The sequence below is a fragment of the Parasteatoda tepidariorum genome, chromosome 11 (assembly GCF_982258835.1).
Source record: "Parasteatoda tepidariorum strain Cologne lab strain chromosome 11, Ptep-v5.0, whole genome shotgun sequence".
NCBI lineage: Eukaryota > Metazoa > Arthropoda > Arachnida > Araneae > Theridiidae > Parasteatoda > Parasteatoda tepidariorum.
In genome coordinates this window covers 27,442,684-27,461,288 of record NC_141765.1, presented here as the reverse complement: position 1 = coordinate 27,461,288, position 18,605 = coordinate 27,442,684, and the positions used below count along the sequence as shown (strand labels likewise).

At 28.2% G+C, this 18,605-nt stretch overlaps 1 protein-coding gene across 2 annotated transcripts in view; it reads right to left on the bottom strand.

Annotated features, from left to right (window-relative positions):
* Positions 1-18,605, bottom strand: part of LOC107447330 (potassium voltage-gated channel protein eag-like) — a 237,049-nt gene that overhangs the window by 158,393 nt on the left and 60,051 nt on the right. For both annotated transcript variants that reach the window (XM_071187319.2, XM_071187321.2), the window contains exon 2: positions 1,123-1,356. In XM_071187319.2, coding sequence (XP_071043420.1) covers positions 1,123-1,356 — 234 coding nt within the window. The remainder of the gene's footprint in view (positions 1-1,122; positions 1,357-18,605) is intronic.

Below are 18,605 nucleotides of genomic sequence, written 5' to 3'. Positions count from 1 at the left end.
ATGAAAAACAAAACAAACGTCTGTTATACAGCTAATGAATATCATGTTTGTTATACAGCTAATTTATTTGAAGGAGAGGCAATTATGCGCAATTCCATCTTACCCAAAACAGAATTGCATTTTAGCCCTAAAACTAGATTAAGATTCTTTTAATAAAAGTGAGGAGTTTTCTATGTATTTTAAACCTCTGGCGGGGCACTGCTTTTAGAGCGAAACTACTTTTTTGGAAATAAATGAAGCAGTTTTAATCTCTTAAACTGTATTTTTTCATAAGTAAGTTCATTTTTTTATCAATTATTTTTATCAATCATGCTACAAATCTTATGGCTCTTCTTGTCTAAAATTTTATTAAATTAATTTAAATTGATTAAAATTTTTCTTTCCTCAAAGGATTAAAATAATTAGGGTCTATTGTAAAAGGTCAAATTTTGTGAATTTGGAAAAAACCTGCTCATAAGTTGAAGACCGGGTTTTAGAGATTTTGTGAAAACCGACAAAACAAATGAAATAAACAAACGAGTTAAATGAAATAGTTCAGGCATTTTGTTAAAGGTAATGTTTTGTGAACTTGTGAAAATAAGTCTTGTGAGGAAAAAAGAAAAAAATATCTCTCAGAGAGATGTAGTTTTAAAATTATGAATTAAGAGCGTCGTTGATTTTGCTTCTGGAGGGTCCATATTTAAGATAAAAAAATATTGCAAAAGATACATTTTTCAGATAAAAAATTTTGTGAAGGGTCTATTTTTATAATAAAACAATTCGTGTAGGGTCAGTTTTGAGGCTAAGTATTTTGTGAAAAGTCCTTTTACGATAGTTTTTTTTTACGATTCTATAAACGGACCCAATTTTTTTCCTAAAATGACCCCAAATAATAAAATTTGGCTTTTTTATCTAATGTAAAAATTTACATCTGCTCATAAACTTTTTTAGTATTTTTTCAATGCGTCAGAAACTCTCTTAGGAATATTTTTAAACTTAATTCTTAACTTAAAAGCTAAAGTATTTTTGGATAAATATTCTATTATTTGATTATATTTATTACTGATTCTTAACGGAAAATGTTCAAACTTAATTTTTTTATATGGGAAAAGATATAAAACTTTCTGATAAAAATGTACTTACCGTTCTTCTTATAAAGAAGAATTTCAAACTGATTCTGAGTTTGTGTTTCTAGGCACTGTTCAATTTTGCTAATGGCACTCTCGTCTGTCAGCTCCCCATACATAAATGTACACCGGCACGACTTTTGCATAACTTCAGCTCTGTTAAAACCGGAGATTTTGCAAAATGACTCTGAACAGTATACAATAGGATAGTCCACAATTTGGGCATTCGCCAGCAGGAAGCTGCAGTCCGCTGCAAAAGAATTATATTGTTATTTTTATAAAACAAATTGAACATAATAAATAAACATTTAGTAAATTATTAGAACTAGTACCTCATTTCAAAAAATTTAATTTATTTTAAAATCATTAACAAAATTTAAAATTTTCTTTTGTGAAGCTTTTCCTCTATTTTAAAAAAAATTTACTTTCAAAATGCACACAACTCTAAGCACTCAAATTATCCGAAGTGTGTGATGTTTTCGCATTGATGATGCAACGCATGTGAATTAATCATTAAAATTTTAATTTTTTGTCAAAGCTAACGTATTACCTTTATTATTATCTTCTTAACGTTCATTATAATTTCAGGTGTCAGTCGTAGGTTTTTAGTATTCGTGTTTGTTCCTTTAGGATTCGTGTTTGTTTGTGAAGCAAGTGGTTCTTAAAAAAGCTCAAAAGCCTACTCTGTAAAAAAGTCCGAATTAAATTACGGTAAAAAGAACCGGTACCCTAGGTGCATCATCCGTAAAATAAATTTTACCATCAATAGATTACCATCAATACGTAAAATAAATTTATCCACTTTTACTGTAAAATTTTGTACTGTATATTTTACAGCAATAATTATTTTACTACATTGATTTTACATTGATTTCAATAATTTTACAATAAATATTACTGTAAAAATTACTGTATATCAGATTTTTCCGGGAAAATATTTTAGTAAAAAGTACCGTCATCCAATGTGCCGGTGCAGCTTACCGTAAATTGATCCAGAATTTTTTACAATATAAGGGGCAAAATTTTTAATTGTGCATATAAAAAGTTTTTCAGAATTATAAATGTTGCATATTAGCTATTGTTGTAAAAAGTATTTCAGCCATTATTTTGACCAGTTTCTAAGAAATGTAATTTCTTGCTACAAAAATTTGAAATCCAGTATTTATTATAAAAAAAACTTATAATTCAGACTTTTTGATCCGGATTTTTTTACAGAGTTTGCAGAACCAATGAGAGCAAGTTAGAAAAGGTATGTTATATAACAAGAAAAAAATATTGTTTTCTCTTAAATGAAGGAAATAAATAGTAATTTACATGCAAAAAAATATGTTTTAAATTTTTAAAGAAATTCAAGAATAGATTTATGAATAAATCCGATAATACACTATAAAAAATAATTATAATCTAAAAAAATGTAAATCAGATGAATAGTTTCTGGATCAGCTGTAGTATGCACTCAGTTGCAAGGAACAAAATGGCTTCATAAGGTGGGCCTAGTTGGCACGGAGAGAATTCTGGTTATTAAACCGCATTACTTAAAAACTATAAATATACGTTATTTCTCAACAGTTTGAATATCACCTTTTTTATGGTTGTTTGATTGTTTTGGTTGAATAAGGTTAAATAAAAATTTTAAAAATCGCTATTTAATCATATTTAACGATAAATTTCTAATAACGTACGACAAATAGCATGATTTGCTTTTTGAAGAAGAAGCCTTTTAGTGGTGAGTATTGTTTCACTATGCCATGTATATTAACGTGTATAGTAGCATAAAAATATAGTTAATTTATCAACATGATAATATATAAGATTTTAATTTGAATCTCCATAATTGTTTTTTAGAATTATTTAGTTACCTTAATTTCTGTTATTTAGATATGACGTTACTAGCAAATTGTTGTTCAATAAAGCTTAAATTTACATATTATCTTTAAAGTTACAAAGCAAATGCTTTTTTTTAAGAATGTGCACATCTAATAGGGATTGCGGTAACAAACGAAACAGTTATCATCGTATTTGGCCAGAAATATATCAACTAAAATTAATTGGAAAAAATTTTTATGAAAAACATATTCAAATAGCTTAAAAATAGCTATATGTATTTACTTATTTTAAGAAAATTGCAAACACTCAATTCCTTTCTAAATCTCAAAAAAAAAAGAAAAAAGAAAAAAAAGCGAATTATGAAAACTATCTATCTATAGATATTTACGTAATAAATCACACAAGTTTTATTTTTTAAATAGTACTTTCTAAAAGTTCTTAGAAATCAATAGGTAAACTATAATTCCCGTATTCTATCCACTATGTCTACTGTGCTAGCTATAATAGTATATTTTAGATAGAGCCATCAAACTAACAAAATTGATTCCCCGTATATAAAAAAAAAACTTATCAATTGGTAAAAAATTACACAGTCTGTAATACTTTTTAAATACTTTTCTAGTTAATTTTATTGAGATATATTCAGTTGAAAAATAAAATGTTATTTTGCTGAAAATTTAATTTTGACGATAATATTCCTTCAGTATTAAATTTTATATTTTTAAGCCTTGAGTTTTTGTTTAAAAAAGTATTTTTAAATAAAAAGTATGTTTTGTAGACAATTTTTTACAAAGGCTTCCCTCTTTGAGTTTTAAAGATCGCTACATTGATCGTTTCTTGAAAACGAACTAGACGCCCTCCAGTGGAGAATGTGGGAAATTTCTCGATGAATGACCCCCAGTGATAAAAATGCCGTACTTTAGAAATCTCTTTCATCCCTATCTGTGAGATTTAAAATAAATTTCTCACTTTAATCTAAAATCATTAAGTCAAATGTGTTAGCTATTAATTGTGGAATAATAGTGAAAAAATTGTGGATTTTTGACGATTTATTTAAGGATTTAATGTCGTTAAATTGTTGTAATGCCTGCAAATTTTTACCTGATTTATGAATAAAAGTGTTATTTGATACTTTTTTAGGCTAATTACCTAATTTAGATGACCTAAATTAGATTTTGAGAAATAAGAGAGAATCATACTTTTCACATGCAGTATGAAGTTAAGAGTTCAAACGAAATTTATTTAATGAAAACGCAAAAAAAATTTAATTATCTTACAATTCAGACTAAAACTTATTTTAAAAAAATACAAACGAAATAATTATTACTGATGGCCAAATTATTAAGGTAAGTTACATCATTAGACAGCAATAATTTTACTAAATAAAGTGGATTTTTTTGTAGTCTATTTGTTTCCAAAATGATGTAAATACGTTTCAGAAATACTATATATATATTTTTCTTAGAAAAATTATTTTTCTCTATATTAACTAGGATCAACATTTATAGTAGTGTTACAAAATTTCCAAACGTAACATTTCCTTATTTTCAAATATTTAAAACTGACAGGCAGGAAGCCTCATCAATTCTTAACTTAGTCCTCCACGAAGGAACATTTCTCCTAATACTTGGCCCAGGAGTTCCTTTGTCTTCTGGATTGGGTTCAAAATAACAAGGCTACGAAGTTTAACATTAATAGTTGTAAGCTTGAAAGTTGGGTCAACTGTTCAAAGGTTGTCATAAAATAAATTTACTAACTTAGCCATTTACTTAATTCCCATTTCTTTCTTTCTTTTTCTTAAATTTTATAATCGTCGTTGAACAGCTGATTCCATTTTGAATTTACGACTAACAGAGTTCAACTCCGTAGTCTTGTATTCTTGAACCCACTCAAGAAGACCAGGGTACTCCTGAATCAAATATTGAGCGAAATTTGCTTTCGTGGAGGACTCATTTATGGAACATGGAGAGGAAAACCAAGAAAACCTCCCACGGTTAGTCTGATGGCAAGAAACTTTAACCCAGGATCAGTCCACCACTAAGGATATTTTACGTCAGCACTGTGGTAGATGCGAGCCGGAGGTATCATTCGTATCGAACAGCCATCGCTGGGATTAGAAACCGGGTTACCTCATTGGGAGGCGAGTGCTCTATCCCGTTTGCCACGACGGCACCACATTTCTTAAATTCCACATTTCTTTCCACAAAAGTAAAAACTATTTATCTCGCATTTGATTTGTTTAAGGCATTTTAAGGCATAAGACGCGCCATTTTCAGTAGTCTAATCAAATCCAATGCTCTTGCTTCGTCATATAGTTGTTTCTTTTTCAAGAATGAATATTCTCCTTATTTACTGAGACGTGTCTCCAAGTCTGGTATTCCAGTAAGACTATGAAATTATAACCTTTTTTTATTAATTCTATGATATATCGTAAAAGATGACATGAATTAAATTTTTGTCTGGCGTGTTTAACTTTTAAAAGCTTTCATATTGTTTTGAAAGCATATTTGAATAATTTGATAACGAAATAAAACGGAACTATATGTAGCCACGGATGATTACTTACATCCTCTATTGCAATGGTCTTTTCTTAACTGAGTACAGTTACTATTTAGGCAAATGATGCAATATTACCGATGCAATTTTTTAAGACGAATAAAGTCACACCCAAGTCGATATATCTATTTGTTAAGAAGTTGTTTAAGTTTTGTATAGAAACGGAATAAATTCTGAATCATACATAATTATGAGTCTGATATTGCTATCCAGGCAAGTAAGGTATTGATTCTAATGCCTTTTTAAGCAATCAATATAAACACTTCAGTTCACTAAAAAATTAAAAGTTATTAAAATTTTAACTAGGTAAGTACAAAAAAGTACAAACCTATATTTTTAAACGCAAATTTTTTATAATGAAATTTTTTTTATAAATGTAAGTTTATGTACTTATCAGTAAAAGTAAATGAATGCTTGGAGGTAAAGAAATCATGTTGCTGTGCTAATATAACGTAAAATATATCATAAAAATGAATAAGAATTATTTTCAGGTAGTTTTAATTTGAAATTAATTCTTTTAATGAGAAACAAAAATAGAAATTGGCACAGCAGCAAAATTAAATTTTCAATATATTTACATTAAAACATTTAATAAAATAAAGAATTCGTTTTTATACTGTTTATTAAAAAAAACTTTCCAAGAAAGCATTTAAAAATCCGATGATACACATGAAATTTTCTTACATTTCAAGTTCATGAATTCAAAAGGCGAAGTAATTTTAGTTTTATTAAAAAAGTATTAATATTAAACTGACATTGTTTCCTTTTTTGACCCAAGCTGTATTTTTTATGATATTAACCGTTTTCAAGACCTTTGTCCCTCTGTGTTCATGCAAAATTTAAATAACTTCAATATATTAGAAACAAAAACAAATTAGAAAGAAAATTTCTCAAACAGTGGTTAGGTATTATAGTATTCTCTGACATTACATCAAATTAAAATACAAAACTTATGAATGCTTAATGTAATGAACGAAATAATATCTTAAAAATTCCTTATTATTGATGATAGTATATTTACATTAAAACGTAAAGCTCAACTGTCGTTAAAAATTAAAGTGCGTTATGATTTAAAACATCATAATAACAAATTTTATAAAATTTAAAAAACAATTTCAATTGAGATTTTCGTTGCATTATGTATAAATACATGCCAGTATACAGAATGAAACAGTACATAATACAATTCACGTTTTAATTATGTGTTTTAGTGAATTGAGTAAATGAGCTTTGAAATTTATACGTTCCTCGTTTTTCTTATTTCGCTCTATCTTTGTTATTTGTAAAGACGTAACTCATAAAATGTTTGGGAGTATATTTATTTAATTATTTTACAAAGGATTTGTTTTAAAAGCTATTGTAAATAAAAATAAAAATTGAATAACGAGTAATACATAATTGGAGTAACTTCCTTGACAATACGTTAAATGAATAGTCCTTTAGATTGTATTGTTTTATTATGCACGTTGTATATCAAGATGTGCAGTAGATTCTCCAAATTGAAGACATACCTGAACCAATTTTTTGTCGATTAAAAAGGAAAATTCTTATTCAGAGATTGCATAAGAATTAAAAAACCAAATTGTAATTTAATTAGAATTTCAGGTTACATAAATGTTAAAATAAATAATCAGTAAAATGTAAGTATAATAGTCACTTACATTTGTTTGAAGTAAGTCAAAATTTTCAGTTGAAAAATTTTCATTTTTTTCAGAAATGTTTGAAATAAACAGTAGAGCTTTGTACTTTTGGAAATTAATAATTTGTTGCAAGTGTTTGTTTAAAAAATTGTGACTGAAAAGTTTTTTTTTTACATTAGGATAAAGTCATCAATCATTTTAAGTCCTTCTCAGTCACCAACAGTTATTATACATATATATAAATATATATATCTTCTGGCTATTCATCTTCCTTACTAATTCCTGAGTTTTTTTAAAGTTCACGTCATGAACTACAAGTTGTGTGCTTTCAGAAATTGTACTTTTAAAAATTAATAGTCTGTTACTCGTATTTATTTAAAAAATTGTGAATTAAAAGTATTTTTTTTTACATGAGGATTTAAATTTTTTTTACATTAAATTCATCAATCATCTTAAGTCCTTCATAGTCACCAACAGTTATTAAGTTTCTTTTTATTACTGAGAAATGTATTTAAAAGCACCTGTATAATTTTTATGTCACCCTTTTCGTCTGGCTCTTCATCTTCCTCACTGTTCCCTGAGTTATTTTTATTAAGTCTCACGCCGTGAGCTACAATTGAAATTAAAGATTTATGACTTCACTACACAAGTTGTCACTGACTTTTAAATAGTCTTGCATTTGAGGAATATCACTGTTTTTGTCAATTTCAGCCAATTCATTTCAATCAGCAGCATTTTTAACGTGGACATTCGAAACTCAGATTTTTAATTCCTGCTTTCCGCACAGTCCTGAGCGCTACTTCGTGATGCGAATTGAACAGCTATTTAATAAGAAGATTTTTTCGTATCAGGATTCAGTCTTGACGGCTTGAGGGAGTAACCAAAAATATGTAAATTAATTTGCATAGACGATATTTTAATCTGCGAATTCAGAATAAAATAATTTTTTCTGACCAAACTCTTCTGAATAAACATACTTTTTTTGTGGCGAATTTGGATGGATTCTTTTCCCTCAAAATAGGAGGATAGCCTTAAATTGGACTATAGGGTCTCAATAGTTTTGTCAAGGGAGATTATTATAAAAAATGGACTCTTTTATATTAGTTTCACTTAGCCATATTTCGAGAAATTTTTTAATGAAACGAAAAACTTTTGCACGCATTTAAAAAATTCATCTATCCAAAGATAATTACATGTAAAATATTACTTTTTACAGTTATTTATTATTTTTATTAATGTAATAAGTAATAGTTGGAAGTGTTTTGAACTGTAAGGTATGCAAATATTTACAATATCCTAAAGAATGTAATTTTAAATGAAAACATGCAAAATTTGAGCGAAATTGGTCGAATCGATTTGATCTTGAGAAATCAAAAATTTGAAATCTTTTTAACAGAGAAACAAATTTGACCGATTTCGCTCAAATTAGGTATTTTATCATACTAAATTACATTCTTTAAAATTATGCAAAATTTGTATTCCGTACAAATTTTTACGATTATTAAATTTTAAAATTGTTGTTTTCTAAAATGTATGTTCTTTTCTTTCCTTGAATAAAAGCAACTATGTGAAATGTTTTATACTAAGTAAGCAAAACAAGCTCTAAACTCATTCAAAATTAGAAAAGGAAAATTTTCTAAATGACAAAAAAATGACATTAAAAAAAGTACATTATTAAGTTACTGGATGTTTCTAATTCCGCAAAATTGTAAATATAAAATAAATTTTGGACTATAAATATATAAAATATATGTTATGTGCTATCTTTATATTAATTTCCTGCTTTTTAATAATTCTATGATTCTTTTCTTTTTACATTTTGTTTTCACTGGGCTAAATGTGTCATCGTTCTGCATCTTTACGTGAACAATATATGTGTTGGGCTTTAAAATTATGTTTCTTAGCAATTATCAGTTAAGATTGCATGACTACTTTCTAGCTTATCTGACCAATCTTTCTTCTTTAAAGTCAGTATACAGCACGCATTAAAATGTCACGTTTATTTCTTTGCGTTTTAATTTTGTTGCACTCGTAATTTACTTCCGCATTTAAATTTCTCTGGATCCTCTTGTTCTAAATATACGTTCTAAATACTACGCATAAAATAAGTTTTAATTCCAGAAAAGTAAAGCAAATATTCTTTTTATAACTATTCCATAAATAACAAAATTATCTCTTATTGGCATATGTTCTAGCTATTTAAATTAAATGTCCTACGTTTGCAATCTTAACCATTTGATTTTTAAAAAAATTCCATAAAGGTTTAAATCTGTAAGGTAAAAAAAATTAAGATAGTTTTCTATTTTTTTTAAAAATATATTGACTAGCGGAAACAAAAACAGAATGTTTCTAAAATCAGTATGAGAAGTTAGAAACTTTTTATACAAGCTTATATAATATTTTTAATCATACTGGATTCAACTTTTTAAAATCAAGAGAAGAAAAAAGATATACAGGGGCAGGGTGCAAGATGCTTTTCTTATATCTTTCTTGTATTTGTAATCCGTATGCATATTTGTATAAAAAAAAGGATTTTTTTCCTCGTAAAATACGAATCATGATACCTAATACTATTTGTAAATAAAAGGAATGGTTTAAAAATTATTTTCAGTTTCAAAAACAGATAGCACAAATTTGTAAAAGACAGAAAAAATATACACCTAGTGTTAGCGTAGGACTTGATTCAACTAGATCTACGTTTAAGAACAGTTAGCGGAACAGCAATACTGCACGGCGAGCAAGGTCCTTAGAGTTTATTGCAAGCAAAACAAGCATGCATTATTAAGGCCCCCTTTGTCGAAGAATATTGTCTTTCTACCAAACGCTCTAAAGTGTAGAGGTACTGGATGCAATATCTTTGCACTAAGCACACGAATCTGCATATGTATCTAAACCAAATTTATTTATTTATTGTTACATATCCCGGATTACGTTGAGATACTTCTACTTTAAGTGGTGTTTGAAAGACGAGATCTGTCGGACAGGGAAGCCCTTGTAAAACGAATTATTAAGAAATATACTATTCAAAGTATTTATTTATTTATTGTTACACATACATATGCAGGCTTGCGTGCTCTTAACAAAGTAATTTATTATATACTATTATTAAGTCAAAGAACATATAGAAAAAAATAGAGAAGGACATTAAAAAGTTGCCTCTATTGTAACGTGGAGTTAGCTTGTTTGTATCCCTGGATATATCTTTGTGATATCCTTCTCTATCTTGTACTATCTATTCATCGAGTTTATAAGCCGACCTGCAAGGAGCACACAGCCCTGCATATGTATGTATAACTAAAAATAAGTAAATGTAAATAAATAGATGCATCAGGGGATGTGATGGAATTCGAGTCCACTACCTCCATGATTCCATTTTTGGCTGTTGTGATAACATTTAAGTTACTTATTTAGTTCAGCCTTGTCCAGGTATTTGCATGTTGCATTTTTTTATAATTGTGAAAGTTGATAGATGTAAGTTTATATAGAGATGACAACAACCAAATAACTAAAAACAAAGTTACAATACGTTTCCTAAAAAAAATAGAGATGATCAAACAGAACATTTTTGCATAGCCTCAAATTAAACCGTACTTTTTATGTTCCAATGCAGCCAGAAAACATGGTGAATTTTATAATATTGTGGTAGTTAGGCGATACTTTTTTTCAATGTTGCAGAATTGTCTCAGAAATGGAATAAAATAGAGCAAATCAATGCTTTTCCGCTCTGAACCCATCCAAAGAGTAAAAATAACATTATAAAGTGCCTGAACTTTCTACCTCTTCTTTTACTAAACTAATTAGGCCGAGCCGTGGTGACCTAGGGGATAGAGTGTTCGCTTTCCAATAACCAGGTTCGAATCCCAGTGATGGCTGGTCCAGCAGAATTTTGCACCCGGCTCGCACCGACCACAGTGAGGACGAAAATGTCCTCAGTGGCAGACGAATCATAGGGAGAGTCCCTTTCCCGCCTGGCTAACCGTTGGAGATTTTCGTGGTTTTCCTCTCCGTGTAATACAAATCCGAGTTCGTTTAACCAAAAAGTCCTCAAGGAAGGTAAATTTCTCTCAATACTTGATCCAGAAGTTCCCTGGTATTCTGGATTGGGTTAAAAATCACTAGGTTATGGAATTGAACATAGCATTTTAGCATAGTCTTAAATTTAAAAATTAGGTCTGTTGTTCAACGACTGTTACAAAATAAAATAAAACTATTTTTCAGATCTATGTTTTGAGGATTAAGAATCCAAATCGATTGAGAAGATATTTTGTTTAAAATAATAAGATCTTTATGTCTATTTCTGAATGTTAATAAGTTGTTAATTTTCATATCCCATTCTGAGAAAAAAAATACATGGTTAAAAATATTAGCATGCATTAAAATTTACCAAAACACCAAAGGTACGTAACAAAAACAGTAGTTATTTTTACCTTAGTACTTTGTAATGATTTATGTTAAAACTGCTTTAAAATATGATTGCATTATTGTGATGAATTATATGATATTCACAACATTTCAGAACGAAAAAAAAACTTTCGGTTAGTAACATTCAACGAGGTGAAAAAATTTATTTTTGAAATTAAATCTTACGTAAACTACTTTTAATTGTAGTTGCAGTTATTCTTTATTTACGTTGCACTAGATCTGCACAATAAGCTATTGGCGGCGGTCATGGAAACATCTCTGATTATGAACCACTTCTTCTAATTGAGTAAAGCTTGAAACTAGTAACCGCAACTTTGAATTTTACCTAGAACCGTTATCCAACAACAGTTTCAAGACAATGTTAGCTCACCAAAACGTTTCGTTAGTCCACTTGGCAAAAAAAGTGCAATCAAAATGAACTTTTACTAAATTGTGAGGATGAAAAAACATAGTTTGAATTTTGGCCTTTAAATATTTGCTCCCCAAACATTTACGTTAACTCAGCCACCAAAAATAAGTTATTATCAAAATCGTATTTGATTATAATCCGACTTTGAAACGAAAAGTCCGAAATTTGCATCCAAGCGTTAGCCCCTTGTAGGACATCGTTAGTCCGCTATAGCCCACGTACCAAAAGAAGTTATAGCCAAAACAAAATTTAGCAAATTTTCAGACAGGAAATCACAAATATGAATTTTCCTTCCAAATGTATATGAGTCCTTCATAGTAAGAAATCGTTAGTCCCCCCATCAAAAGTATAAATAAATAAATAAGAAAATAAAAATAAAATAAAATAAATCAATAAATAATTAAAATTTAAAAAATCTATGATAATACAATTTTTAACTAACTTTTGTTAAAAAATTTGAATTTCACCTTGAAACATTCCCCTATTGTGTCAAAACGTTAGTCAAATTGTTTGAAATAAAAATCGAAGTGGTACTGTAGTATATGCTAATCAAATCATATTCTATGGAAATTGAATGAAATGTTTAAAAGTCAAAGATCTTACAGGATGAATATGTTGCATATTTTTAAAACTTCATTTCAAAAAGAATACAAGCATATATATAAAGTTGGACTAAATTGCAGGAGTATTCAGGGCAATGAGCGAAGCGAGGTCTGATAGCGATGAACTTCATAAAGAATTGGGAAAGCAGTTCTAGGAATTGTTTCTCTGACTGAATCCCCCTGAAATACTAATAAAAATTAAACCTGTTTTATTCTGTCATGAGTCGTGATTCTGTTGGTTTTATTCTGTTTGAGTGGTTTCCCAACCAAACAGTCTGTAGCGCAGACTGGAAGTAGCAGGTACGAATCCCGCCATAATTCTAGATGTATCTTCGTGCTGTTTTGCCATGAATTGTGCTATTAGTCTTTCTACATGCCAAAGGCTCATAAGCCATAATTGGGCACTCAAACCTGCAAATGCAGGCCGTACCAATAAAACTAAACTTTATTCTGTCATAATAATTATATATATATATATATATATATATATATATATATATATATATATATATATATATATATATATATATATATATATATATATATATATATATATATATATATATATATATATATATATATGTACTCAAAAAAGATTGCGATGAATATTAAATATAAAATTTAAAAAAAGAACTCTTCACACGCATTTACTGACGCATTGTTAACTGAGTAGTTTGCTTACAGATTTTTAGAAAGAATATATGCAGAAATCCTTACCAAAGTGATATATTTGATTTACGAATTCTTCAAGACAAATATAAAGATGGAATAATTCTTTTTCATTTAAACGTCATTTAAAGAAAGTAAATATTATAGCGATTCCAAAGTAACTGAAAAGCTTTGAAAATTTAAGCACTGTAAATCCCTATAAATCCATAAAGAATCCAGTTTTAATTTTCTCGGTAAAAGCTAAGAAGATTAAACTAATCTTTTTAAGTACATGGAAACGAAGAAGAATTTTAAAATTTTAACGAGCAGGAAGGAATAAATAATTCATACATAGAGATTTAAGTGAATGTTTTAAATAAATATTTTTCTTAACTGCCTTTCGAAAGATAAAATATTTTTTTATCATGTAAAACTATTTATTAATTCTTGTATTACTTTCAATGTTATTAGTTATCATTACTTTAAATGTTATTAATCAGTATTGCAAATTAAAAAATCAATACGTGATATTTTTTATAGATTATAAGACTTTCTTACAAAAGATAACAAAAAACCTTCCTATTGGAGCTAAAAAAATAAGTTAAAATGCTTGGCAATCTTTTTTGGGAGCATACTTCATTTAAAACGACCATAAAGCTTTGGAGGGTCTTACAGAAATACAAATCACAGGTCACAGGCTAGACGTTTTTTAAATATATATATATATATATATATATATATACACACACGTTTTCCCTGCGTTTTTCCCTTGTTTTATAATTTTTCCTTAGGTTACTCTTCTTTTACTCTTCACCATTTGCTATGAATAAATTTCAAAATAGGCGAACACGTTACTGAAGTTTGTTTAATAGCAAAAAAACTAATAAAATGATTCTAAAAACGAATTATGTAATTTTTTCTTAGCATATATATAATGTATGCAATATTCTTTAAATATGATTTACTTCAGACAATAATATTTTTAAGAAAGGACTCTACTCTGCGCTTTTAAAAATGTTAGAAAATCCAAAAAAAATTGGAAATAATATATTGCGATGTCGCTACTGGTATGCTTCTTATTACTTCAACTAATGACTATGTGAAATAAAATATAAATGGAAAATTTTTTAATGAAAATGTAGATACTAAATAAGCATTCAAAACATATTTAGCTGTTCTTTTCCCATATTTCTCGATATTAGTATTTCCTTAATCAAAAAATATTACTAAGACTACTTTATAAATACTAAATTTAATTAATTTAACATTCAGTTTCAAGCCAGGCCTTTATAAAATCTTTCATTCCCATTTTCGCCGAATTTTGCAAAATAAAATCCTCACATAAAGGAAAAATACATATTAATCTCGAAAACATGTTTCATAATTTTTTTCTCACTATATTACATTATTTTGGATGAATAATGATTCTGTTTAGAGAACTTTTGTGAGTAAAAATTATATTGATTTGGATACGACTATACATATATTAACTATTTCTACAGTAGTATGTTTTTGAAATAGAAATCCGATTAAATTCAATTTGATTCGAATTCATATTTAGGTCATTGTAATACTGTATTTTCATAGTTTTTAAACTTTTGATTTTTTAATGATTCTGCGTTTTGACAATATTAATGCCTCAGCAATTATCGATAAAAAATTTAAGAACATGAGCTAAATTTTATAACAGGTCTGAAAATTTCTTTAGAACCAATATGGGATTTGGTTATTATTCATGTTGTGGCAAACGAAGGAAATAAAACGGAATAGTAACAAGTTAATTGTAAGGATTCGAAAAGGCATTTTTAGTTACAACACATGAAAATAATATAATAATTGGATAATTTAATATGATTTAACAGTATGCACAGTGAATTGTTCTTCTTGAAAATAATAAATAGGCATCATACTTCAATTAGGTGAGTATAATCTTCTTAATTTTTGAATTGTGCATTCAACTTATATCACTTCAAATAAATATAAAATTTATAGTTTTTTTACTTTAAATTTCGGACAGAGTGAAAAAACTTTATGCTTTTAAACAAACAAGGCAAGAAGTAAATTAATCTTGTGCAAAGCATGATTCACAAAGTAATTTTATTTCGCACAAAGAACTGCGAAGAGTCTAAAGCCCAAAGATTTCTCGTAGATCTTCTTAAAACTCAATTTCGGGGAAACATTTTTCAACAAGAAGACGCAACAGAAAAGAATAGGGAAAAATAAATTGTTTCTACAGTGCGGATACTTCGATAATACTAAGTAAAAAAAATTATTTTAACTGGAACAAAAACTAGCAATAAAAGAGAAGTTATACTTCGAAATGATGTCCTTTCTCAAAAATAAAGTGAAAGTACGTACGTGAAAAGTAAGCGAAACAGTATTATTTGGGGCGTGAAAGGCAATCTTTTCTTAAAGAGACTTCCTTTTAAGTTTACCTCACGTTTTAATTCTAGTTCCTGGTGAAACAGGAAAACTACGTTAGTTCGAGTAATTTGTATTCACTCCTGTTTCTCCTGTTTTCACCGATTTTCTACTGAATTCCGGAAGAAATGTGGAACGCCGTTTATTGTATGCTTAATCTCCACCTCAATTAGACATTAATTAGATTATTTTTCAGGCTATTCTAAAACTTTAGAATTAGAACTTTTCCTATTGTATGTTTTTCTGCATTAAACATTAAGGAAATATTAAAAATCAAATTTTACCCCAGTTACAAAAGAAGAAAAATTTTTGAACCAAACTAATGACAATTTTTCAATTATTTAACCATTGCCGTAGCTAAAAGTTTTACGTAATGGCATAAAAAGGTATAAACGTTTTGAGGTAGCTTAAGCGGTGCAATTTTTTCAGAAAAAAAGTTTTAATGTTTGAGACACAATGCAGTAATTAAAACAGTTATAATTTCTTTTTTATTTTTTAACAAAGCTTGTAAATATTTCCCAAAGAATCAGAGTAAATATATGACTTTGGAAGTTAATATTATTTCAGTGCACTTATTACTGAAATATTCGTACAGAATTGAAAAAACATCAAATGTAATTACTTTTTGTATGCAAAAATTATTTTAAAAATCTGAATTTTTGAAAAATGATCAATTTAATTATTCTTTTGAGCATGATTGTAGAAACGTCTGTTTTAGAGAATTTTTTTCAGTTGTTGTTTCTGATATTTGAAATTGAAAAAAAAGAGAAAATATTTGTTGTTCCTGACATATGCAATTGAAAAAAAGAGAAAATATTTGATGTTCCTGGCATTTAAAATTGAAAAATGAAAATTATTTTCTAATTTCAGCTCTTAAAAAAATCGTATGAGCACAATTTAAAAAAAAGAATGATGTGTATGCGCTAAATTAAAAAATTTTTTTACTCCTTGATTTTAAAACCTCTGCATGCTTTTCAGAGTAGAAAGGTCATTGTACATTTCAGTTAGAGGAAACAGTGTAGTTTTAATTATTTCAATATATGCTCCGTTTTAACCGACGATGTTGGATAAAACTGGGTATTATCAATTTTACTCAGGTAACTACATTGGAATGAAAAAAGAAACAATATGGACCCATTTTTGTTCAACTTTCCCTTATGTTAATTTGATCATAGAATATTTTTAAAATTGTATCAAATTATTGTGCATTTCAATTTGAAGAAGGTCATTGTACATTTCAATTAGAAAAAACAGTGTAGTTTTAATTATTTCAATATATGCTCCGTTTTAACCGACGATGTTGGATAAAACTGGGTATTATCAATTTTACTCAGGTAACTACATTGGAATGAAAAAAGAAACAATATGGACCCATTTTTGTTCAACTTTCCCTTATGTTAATTTGATCATAGAATATTTTTAAAATTGTATCAAATTATTGTGCATTTCAATTTGAAGAAGGTCATTGTACATTTCAATTAGAAAAAACAGTGTAGTTTTAATTATTTCAATATATGCTCCGTTTTAACCGACGATGTTGGATAAAACTGGGTATTATCAATTTTACTCAGGTAACTACATTGGAATGAAAAAAGAAACAATATGGACCCATTTTTGTTCAACTTTCCCTTATGTTAATTTGATCATAGAATATTTTTAAAATTGTATCAAATTATTGTCCTGCAAGTGATAATATACCTACAAAGGTATAAAATCAAAGAAGAAAACGCGTACTTTTCCCAACTATACTTAGTCTCTCTTATAGATTTCAATTATATCCATTCCTAATCAGAGCTAATGCTCATTAAGTATTTGTTTTCAAGTATGCAGTTTGAAAGAGAATTAAAGCATTTGAAATTTATAGTGAATTTACGTGTTATATTTCAAGTATAAAAAGAAATAACAACGCTTTTCAAAAACTCAGCTTGAAAACTTTTTACACTTTCACCGTCATATTAAAGAAGCAATAATATGCAAATCTTCACTTCACAAAACCATGAAAGATAATAATTTATTCAAATCTTATTCATTTCCGCGTATGTCGCAGTAAGGTGAATATCATCAAAGTTGCTTCTCTTCTTTATTGTACTTTATAACATTTGACTAACATATTTAAAGCTATGAATAAACAGGTGACACATAATTTTTATCTTTCATGATGTCCCTAAAAGTTAGGGTTACCAGAAATGAATACCTGCATTATAAGACACAATTTTTCGAAACTATTGCCCTTAAATTTATTATTTGGAAAATTAATACACTTTTCTGGAATATAAACACCATGGTGATTGGGACACTGCTATAAATTTCAAGGAAAAAAGGGTAAATTAACAACTTATTTAACTGTTATTTTAAAAATATTCGAAGAAAACAGTCAACTAACCATAAATAAGATAATATTCATACTATTAACTGTGAGAAAACTGTTTATTGACTGCTTTCACCGAATACTGTTAAACAACCAGAATTTTTACTCACAAGTTAGGTTCACCTAAAGGAGCCACTTAGTTCTTTGAAGCTGTCTACATATCACAGCTGAGAGGAATAATTTGTCAATCGACAGAAAAGGGTTTCGAGTCCCAGCCTTGACACCATATCATTTCCTCCACTCTCTTTAATACATGAAGAGTTTCCAGGGCCCGTCACGCCAAAATTTGTGACCCTGGACTATAAGAATACAATACTCTCATTCACACATAAATGACAGCACCATGAAGCTGCTTAGAACAAAAAAGTCTAGCATCTCTCATCTCTTACGATAGATAAAACAACCAGATAAACTAATTGAACCACATTCATCTATTCATTTATAAAAAAAAAAAAAATTCATCTTAAAAACACAACTCAACCACAACCTAACTCCAACGCCCATTACCTAAGAAAAAGTCTAGTTCCAATGTCCAGTTAAAATTCTTCTGTACGGTTATGGAACCATGCTAGTTGCATTTGCAACTAGCATGGAAACACACAGAAC